This window comes from Podarcis gaigeae, assembly GCF_964106915.1.
Source record: "Podarcis gaigeae genome assembly, chromosome: 13".
Classification (NCBI taxonomy): Eukaryota; Metazoa; Chordata; class Lepidosauria; order Squamata; family Lacertidae; genus Podarcis; species Podarcis gaigeae.
The window spans coordinates 12,381,792-12,391,842 of NC_139689.1; the positions used below are offsets into that span (position 1 = coordinate 12,381,792).

A 10,051-nucleotide genomic window follows, 5' to 3' on the forward strand; every position below is an offset into this window, starting at 1 on the left:
AAAACCTTTCTCCCTCCTCTATGTGACATCCTTTTATATATTTGAAGATGGCTATCATATCACCCCTTAACCTCCTCTTCTCTTTTTTTTTATAATAATATTTATTAAGTTTTTGTTTACACAATAAAAAACATACATAATAACATAGTATTTTCCAATATCCACATTTCATTCTCATCTTTGGACTTCCTCACATCTCTTGTTCCTGCATCCTAAACTCATAAATTTTACTAGCAAATTATTAACTTGTTTCAATTCATATAATATATTTTTCCAATATTAAATCTCAGATTTTAGAATTTAAATCACTCTTTTGAAGACTTAGTTATAACAATTTATCCAAAATTTGTCTTTTCTTTCAATTACAATTAGATTTATATTCCTTGTAGCTAATTTGTTGGAGCCATTCTATTGCTAATCTTACATCTTTCTTAACATTCATACAATTTACAATATTTTTGTATATAGTCCTTAAATTTCTTCCATTCCTCCTCCACCAGTTCTTCTCCCAGATCTCGGATTCTGCTAGTCATCTCCGCCAGTTCCATATAGTCCATCAGTTGCATCTGCCATTCTTCCAGTGTGGGCAAATCTTGAGTTTTCCAGCTTTTGGCGATGAGTATCCTTGCTGCTGTTGTAGCATACATAAAAAAGGTTCGATCCTTCTTTTGCACACTCTGGCCGACAATGCCTAAAAGAAAGGCCTCTGGTTTCTTAGGGAAGGTATGCTTAAATACCTTTTTCAGCTCATTATATATCATTTCCCAGAAAGCCTTCACTCTAGGGCAAGTCCACCAGAGGTGAAAGAATGTTCCTTCAGCTTTAACCTCCTCTTCTCCAGGGCTAAACATGCCCAGCTCCCTTAGCCATTCCTCATAAGGCATCGTTTCCAGGCCTTTGACCATTTTGGTTGCCCTCCTCTGGACACGTTCCAGTTTGTCAGTGTCCTTCTTGAACTGTGGTGCCCAGAACTGGACACAGTACTCCAGGTGAGGTCTGACCAGAGCAGAATACATTTGGCCCAGAGGATGCTGAAGTGTACAGATCATAGTCACCATAGGTCAAAGCATTGTTAGCCACAGTCCCCGCACCATGGGAGCTTACCCAGATAAGATGGAGGAAGGACAAAGAAGCACTATGTAAGTTTGCAAGCAAACTCACATTAGAGTGATTTTCTTTGTATGATGAGGTTTAAACTGTTGCAGGACCCCACATCAATTAATACAGTTGTTATTGAAACCAGGAAAAAAATGAATATCCAACTAGCACAACAGGGCTTTCCTCTCCAGCCTCTGTATGCTCCCCACACCTTCCACAACGCACACATACAAACACACAAACTGTGCACAAGAGGACAAAAGGTTATTCCTTCCCCAATTTGGCATGCAGCAATGCTTGTGGAACTATCTCCCCAATGCTACCTTAAATTCTCCCCTCACTCTGGGTAGAAAAACTTTCTATACCCTCATTGTCCCAATTCCCAAGAAATAGAATTAATGGATCTGAATGTTCCAATTGTATCTTTGAGAGTAGCAATCATTTCATCACAAGGATTTTAGATCTTGATGCTAAAATGTAATACGTACAACCTGTTGAACATATTTACTTCTGGAGTTCTGTAATTGATGGCTCACAATGGAGTAAAGAAATAATAATTCAGTTGTCATTATCTCCCCAGTAATTATAAAAACCACCATAATCAACTCATCTGGCTAGTGCTTTCCAGAATACAGTGGAAAACAGTTAAACAAGCACTTCTGAAATCATTATAAGTACATAAGTGTTCCAGGGGCACCTAATATTAGGGAGAAGAAAGAGGCAGGGCACTGTCATTTTAGTTAGTTTCCTTCTTTCATTGTTTAGGTCAAGCTTCAAATCAGTGTTTCCTAATTAGCATTCAAGGCACGCATATGGCATGCTGCTGAGGTTAAGGATAAGATTGGAAGATGTCCCTTTGAGAAGCTCCTTGGCAGAGCCAGATGCCATCCAAATAATCTTCAAATCCAGCTGATTTGTAGTAATAAGATCCTGACGTAATAGCATCTCTGCCACATCAGCTCCAATGCTCTTCTAGTCCAGCATTCTGTTCTTACAGTGATCAGCCAGTTAATATTGTAAACTGGAATTCCCGGGTTCCAAGGGAAGTTACAGTACAGGATGTTGCTGCTGCTGCTTTTGCTGCTCCCAGATTTGGTGTGCAAAGTGCATACAGTTAAGCTCACCAATAATAATCCTGTAGATATTCCACATGAGTGGTATGAGCCAGGTGATCTCCTCATTGGCGGGATGGTGTCTCATATGCGTTACGTTTTCTCCAAAAGCTTATTCAACAGACACCCTTCTCAAGTCTCCTATAAGACCCCATCGTAAGGAAATGTCCCTTGATTTCATTTTACCAATTCTTTCTATTAGTGTGGCTGTCTGCAAATAGCTTTGATTACTGTTTAAAGCCAAAAATAGACCTGCTTCTGCATGGCTGGCTGGGTGGATGGACGTTAAGAAAATGAAAAACTGAAATGCCTGTATATTTAGACTATACCTATACTATCAGTTGAAGATTTGGAAACATTAGCGTTTCATGATCCAATTGCTCTATGGTTTTGTTATAATACATAGCCTCTGAGAGCTTCCATTATGTAAGGGGAGTATGGGGCAGCTTTTGTATTTCACCCAAATTTTCAGACATGTTCAAGCTTTATAGTTCTTTATTTCAGGAGTGGAGAACTTTTACCCCATGGGCCTCACGTAGCCCTCAGCTTAATAGCATATGGGTGGCATGAAGGAGATAGCATGTGGGGATGTGAGACAGCTGAGAGGGAGAGAGAGGAATGGGGAAAAGCAGGAGGTGGGAAATAAATCACAGGGAGACAGAGAAAAAGGTGTATCCCTAACAACTATTGACTCTTGCCATTAGCTTTTTCCTCACTCACTCCCAACATTCCTGCTTTATTTGTTAGGAGGTGCAAAGAATAAAAGGGTGGGGGAAACAGTTTTAAAAATTATATTGTGATGAGATGGGAAAGAAACTGTGGATGACACATAAAATGACCAACATGCAGACCCCAAGGTATTTCAGATGATAACAAACAAATGAGGCCAAATGTGCTGGCTGTTCTTTTTAAAATTGCAATCTAAAGTTCATTCTGGTTGACACGATCGAACTTGCTGTCTCCTTTAAAAGTTGAATGTTTTATTATCCTCTTGTGGGTTTAATGTCATACATTTTTTCCTCCAAGTTTAATTTTGCCACTCAAACCCCTTAAATGATTCTCTATTTGGTACTCCTGAAATCCCTGATAATTTTCATTTTTTCACTCTGTCGAAATTTCTGGTGTACCATTTTCAGATAATGCTTTACAGTAAATGCATCAAATCTCTAGAATGTCCACCTGTCCCCAACACTTAGTGACTCTAAATTGCCTCTTCATTTCATGCATTATAGTATGTGAAATTTTATTTTCAACTAAGATGTGCTGTGGATCTTTTTAAATGTACTGAAATGGTGCAATGGGTTCTTGCATAAAATGTAATAAGACTACAAAATTGTTCAACTGGCTTATCACATATAACGTGTAGTTATTAATTATTATTAATAGTGTGTTCTCTGCCTCTTCAAAAAGGACCTTGGGGTTAAATGATTATTTGGTACTTTCTCTGCCTGAGATATTTGCTGTCAATCTTTTCCTGCGGAAATGTATATATTCAACTAGTTTTGGCTGTTGTGAATTTTCTTAGTTGTAGTGAATTGAAATAATAATCCTGTTCGGTTTTGAAAATAATAAAATAATGTTTCTGTTAGCTAGTTTGAGTTATTCCTAGTAAACATTGGGCAGTGGATTTAATAATGATAATTAATTAATTGTCAATTTTCTCTAAGTCAGACTAATATTATAGCCTAATAATCAGTGACTTTCAGCAAAAATCAGGGTGTGAGGTTGATGGTTAATCATTGATGAGTCATTGAAATATATGCACATAGAGAGACTTGGCTTAAAATGTGCATTTCCTTAATTTTCAACCTACAGGTTATCATTAGACTTTCAACCTATGAAGAGTAAGATGTAGTGAGGAAATACACATATATTATTTCATACTATCTTTTCATTTTAAATCTCCAATAGAATGTGGTTACCAGCAAAAGGGATGCGCTGTAGAACAAAATGAGATGCTTAAAGCATCCTAGAAGGGAACATGCATTTGTGTAGTGAAACGACTTGCTAAGGAAAAACTGGGAATGAGAGCAAAAATATAACCCTTTTCCTTTACAGAGCAGAGCATAGCTCAGCAGTACAGCACAGGCTGTGCATGCCAAGGTTCCAGGTTCAGTCCCTGGTTTTTTAAATATGGGATTAGAAAATACCCTTCTCTGAAACACTGGAGAATACAGTAGCTAGCAGCCTGTAAAGAAAATACTGACTTTGGTGTGCTGAATATGAAGCAGCTTATCACATTCCTTTTATGTACACTTACTCCTGGGTTTCAACCTATAAAAAGCTGGATTCTAAAAATACACACAGAGGTCCAGTAATGGAGGAAGTTTTTGCAGGTTCAGGAACACTCCAAATGTGGTAATAGTTCCAAAAACTGTAGCACCCTTCAGTAGGCATTTGTAGCTGAAGCTCAATGGTGAAAAGAACAAAATGGACAGCACTCATGAAGTGAAATTCAAGACAATCTATCCATTCTCTATAGACATCTCCACAGTCTATATCTGCTGAGAGATTAAAAATCCGATTTGAGCTACACACTGCTCAAAACGGGCCTATCATTATGAAAGCACAATTCTTCCTTTCTTAAAGCGCTTCTTTAATGTCTAATTATGCTAGTTGTACCCTATATGTATACTTTGACAGCTTAATCGTTCAGATTAAAGTAGACCACTACTGAGACAAAACCACTTTGTGTACTGTTCAAAAGTCCCATGAAATAGCCAGCCACTTTATTTGCAGCGTGGTGACCAAGTTTTACCAGCACATTCTGGCCTTGGTGTTTGCTGTTGATGAGATCAATGAGAATCCCAGGATCCTGCCCAATGTCACTCTTGGGTTCCACATCTACGACAGCTATTCTGATTCAAGGATGACCTATCGTTCCACTCTGGACCTGCTATTTAAATCACATCACTTTGTCCCAAACTACAAATGTGGCATTCAGAATAAAGTATTAGGAGTAATTGGGGGACTTGATTCTGATATTTCTTCACGCTTGGCAGACATCTTAGGTCTTTACAGGATTCCACAGGTAGGATTTGAGCCTGGGGATAAGAGGGATTTCTTTAATCTTCCACTATAATTCACTCTCTTTCCAGTAGGAACTTGAAGGGGGAAAAGTAAAATCTGAATTATGTGGAACTGATTGGGTTGGGTATAGCATGGATAATCAGAGATGTGAATGATAAGTGCAAAATGGCTTTCTGAATTCTATTAAATTAACTCTATTGTATGTAAGGGGAATTGTTGCATAAAGTGATATGAGTGAGCAAACGTGGGTGGGTGTGTCTGTCTGTCACTATAAAATAATGCAGTTTCACTTTAATTGTTGGAAATTTATAAGATTGCAGTGTAAAGGGAGAAAAATAATAAAAGTAAGGATTATGGACCACTGATTCCACTCTAAAATGTTTGGTTGTTGTTTTAGATTTCATATGGTTCATTTGAAACAGCAGCCATTGATCAGATAAAGTTCCCTTCCTTTTACCGCATGGTTCCCAACGAAGGCCTTCAGTATCAGGGAATTATCCAGTTACTTCTGCATTTCAGATGGAAATGGGTAGGGCTCATTGCTATAAACGACAAAGGTGGAGAAACATTCTTGCAGACCATAGAGCCAATACTTTCCAAGCATGGAATATGTTCAGCATTCACAGAAAGAGTTCAAAAACATACATATTTCTCAGGTAATGGACTTGAAATGGTTGATGACCTACTGAATAATTTGCCAACTTTCATGCTGAGCAAGGCCAAAGCAGTTATTATATATGGAGAAAGTGCAACTGTTCGATGGTTGGGAGGTGTTATAGGAGTAGTTAAGATACTTCAACAAATCAATCCACAGTATAAAAAGATGTTATCTCCAGAAAAGGTTTGGATTACAACAGCCCAAATTGATTTTACATTGTATACCTTTCAAAAGATTACAGAGGTTGATAGACAAATGTTCCATGGTTCTATCTGCTTCTCAATTCAAGCAAAGGAGCTTCGAGATTTCCAAGAATTTCTTAAGAATATAAATCTTTCATGGGCAGAGGCAGATGGTTTTATCAATGATTTCTGGGAACAAGCATTTAGTTGTTCACTTTCAAAATCCACTGGGCCAGCAGACACATGTACCGGGGAGGAGATGCTGGAGAGCCTTCCTGCGCCATTTTTTGAAATGAGCATGACTGGCCATAGCTACAGTATCTACAATGCAGTTTATGCTTTGGCACAAGCCTTACATATGACTTCCTCAACTAAAACCAACTTCAGAAAAATGGAGGGTGGAGACAAGCTATTTTATCAGAAAGTGGAACCCTGGAAGGTAATGTTTCTGTACTGACAGTTCTGTGATACCAATATTCCATTAACAAAGCAATGTCTACAGAACATGAGCACCCAGCTCTTAATATGCTTTTCAGATTCTTCCCTTCCCTTCAGATGATAATGTTTATACCCTAACTTATCCTCCATTATTCTTTTTGAAAGTTCTTTTGACAGCAACTTCAACTGAATTTAAAGTGATTCATGATTTTCCACTCTCTTCTTTTGTCGGCGACTGAAAGTCAGAAACGTTCCATTGTGTAAAGGTTCTCTGTAAGAGAAAAATAAGTAAAATCAATCTAGGAAAGATATTTCAATAACCAATTCCTATTTTTGTTAGTCCATTTGATTCTCTCTCACTTTCCACTTAGCTCCACTCGTTTCTTCAAGGAATGTCATTCAACAACAGTGCTGGAGATGAAATTACATTGAATGAATATGGAGAATTGGACGCTGGATTTGATATTACAAATTTGATCACATTCCCAAATAAATCCTATGTCAGAATCAAAGTGGGAAGGCTGGACCCTCAGGCTCCTCCTGGGAAAGAATTCACCATTGATGAGGCCAGAATCGAATGGCACAGAAGTTTGGCTCAGGTTGATAATAATGCAATATTATTATTATTATTATTATTATTATTATTATTATTATTATACATTGTTTTTATATGAAAAGTGAATATTTCATTGGTGGCAAGCTATCATTTGAAGAACTCTCTTTACGCACATGAGCACGCCCAACTCCTTAAGATCATTATTGGTAGTTCTGCTTTTTAGGCTACTCTTTAAATGACTTCGGTACATACACAGCTGCTAGGGACAATATTTTATATAATATTGGTTTATTGAGATTGTATTTGCATATGGTGTATACATATACCCCAAGAGAGGACATTGCCTGATAGAGCAGTATAAAAAGGTATAAAGAAATAAGGAATGACAACAAAATGTTGGCAGGGCCTAACATGTATTACAGAAAATAGATGTTTCCTGTCATTACTTTATGTGAGATTTATGAGTCAAGCCTTCAGTTTGTAACATTCAATGACATACAAATCTAGTATATAAGACCGAGTATAGAACTTTGAATCTTTCTGAGTTTGAATACAGAAGGAATGTGACCCTGTGTACTATTGCTTAAAGCATGATAGATATCAGATGGACGAAGAATTCTACAAACTATTTAATACTAAACTCTTCCCTTAACTTTATTCAATGCTAAATTTCCAATAACTTTGGATAGGTGCCACCCCTTTCAGAATGTAATAGCATCTGCCAACCTGGTTATGGGAAGAAAAAGAGAGAAGGAGAGAAATTTTGCTGCTATGATTGTGCTCCATGTCCAGATGGGATGGTCTCAAACGAGAAGGGTAGGACATGCTATTTCATGGTAGACCAGATTGCCCAAGTTACTGAAGTAAAATATGAGAGACTGTTTTGCAAGTTTGTTATAATTAACTTGGCACATTTTTTAAAATTATGTTGTTGTACATTGTTCTCAGTGTTCATTTAGGCCCCCAGTTGTAACAAATTAGGCAAGTGGGGAAAGGATGTGGTAGGTTCAACTCTAAAAATATTCTTAGGAATATCTATTTCTAGCTATTTTTTCATTGTTAGCTCACTACCTTCCTATCCAGGACCTAGTATGGCCTGGTTTGATGGCTGGAGAACTTGGAGGATAATGAATTGTTATTTTGAAATCATTCAGACCAAGCATGTGAGAGAAGAATCGTATCCCGAGGTACCACTGTAATTATATAAAAATCACTACGAACATTCGCATAAAGATTTTATGGCTTTAACAAGAGCACTGATAAAAATGCCGGTATTATTTAGGATTAAAAAATAAGGGATCAGGATTTTCTAGTATTAAAACTTATTGGGCAATAGTAATACTCAGAATCGACCCACAGAAATCAATTTATATATTTATTTCATAAAATTTATAAACCACTTCATAATGGAAAACCTCTAATTGGTTGACAAGTTGCTTAAGTCTATTTATTTCAGTGGCATTGCTTTGAGTATGATTTGGTGGGATGGCACTCATTATACAAACTGCAATTGCTGATTAATATATGGAATAAAGAACCTATGGTATTTAAAATCTTGGTCAGAAAGGTATCAAAATTTGCATGATGAGCTATAATGTTTGGTGGACTGATGCTGCTACAGATTTTAATATTCGGAACTATTCTGGTTCAATATTTTGTTAACTTCTTTTCAGATGTAGAAAATTGTGCAAATTGCGCAAAGGATCTATATCCAAACAAAGGCCAGGATCTATGCATTCCTAAGATACCAAACTTCTTAGCTTTTGATGAAGTGCTGACCATTGTTTCAACTTCCACTGCACTTTTATTGTCCCTGATCACAGCTCTGGTGCTGGGCATCTTCATTAAGCATCGGGATACAGCCATAGTCAAAGCCAACAACAGAAGCCTTACCTACATTCTCCTCATCTCCCTCCTCTTGTGTTTCCTCTGTTCTTTGTTGTTCATTGGAAAACCTAATAAGATGACCTGCCTTCTCCGACAAACGGCTTTTGGCATCATCTTCTCTGTGGCCCTCTCTAGCATCTTGGCCAAAACTATATCAGTGGTTTTGGCATTCATGGCTACTAAGCCAGGATCCAGTATCAGGAAATGGGTGGGGAAAAGACTGGCTTATTCTATAGTCCTTTCCTGCTCTAAAACTCAAGTAGTGATATGTGCACTCTGGCTGACAATCTCTCCTCCATTCCCAGATTTGGACATGCACTCAATGAGGGAAGGAATTATATTTCTATGTAATGAAGGGTCAGTCCTCATGTTTTACTGTGTCTTGGGCTATATGGGTTTCCTGGCCATTGTCAGCTTCACTGTGGCCTTCTTAGCCAGGAAGTTGCCTGACAGTTTCAATGAAGCCAAGTTCATCACCTTCAGCATGTTGGTCTTCTGCAGCGTTTGGCTCTCCTTCATTCCAACGTACCTGAGCACCAGAGGAAAATACATGGTGGCTGTGGAGATCTTCTCCATCTTGGCTTCCAGTGCTGGATTACTGGCTTGCATCTTTTCCCCTAAATGCTACATTATTGTGATGAGGCCTGAGTTAAACAACAGAGAGCAATTGATACGGAGAAAGATATAAATGACAGACGTTTTTTGGGGGTCTTAGGCTACCTGGCCTTGCTGACAATTAACAGTCTCATTGCACCTTTCCTAGTCAGGAAGTTGAAAAAAAATGTAAATAATAGAAGGAATCATATTATCATTTATGTTTTTGTTATTCCACATAGGAACATATGTTTTTCATATGAATTGGGACTGTGTGAAGGAATGAAACTGTGGATAAGATCCAACATCACTTTCTTCTTTTTTTTTAATTTTAAAAAAATATTTATTTATACAACAAGAAAAAACAAGAAAACACACACACACACACACACACACACACAAAACACAAGTATCAAATTACACACAAATTACAAAAATAACGATAGACGCATAATTTTCTTGACAAACAATAAAACATCTATTGGTCTTAACACTA

General features: G+C 37.5%; 1 protein-coding gene across 1 annotated transcript; it reads left to right on the top strand.

Moving 5' to 3' along the window:
- Positions 1 to 1,092: 1,092 nt before the first annotated feature.
- On the top strand, positions 1,093 to 9,649 carry LOC310830771 (vomeronasal type-2 receptor 26-like; the record flags this gene model as incomplete). Its single annotated transcript, XM_083710611.1, has 5 exons — positions 1,093 to 1,139; positions 4,950 to 5,241; positions 5,638 to 6,081; positions 6,890 to 7,106; positions 8,748 to 9,649. The coding sequence occupies 5 exons, from the start codon at positions 1,093 to 1,095 to the stop codon at positions 9,647 to 9,649; spliced, it is 1,902 nt and encodes a 633-aa protein (XP_083566737.1).
- Between the last annotated feature and the right edge of the window lie 402 nt (positions 9,650 to 10,051).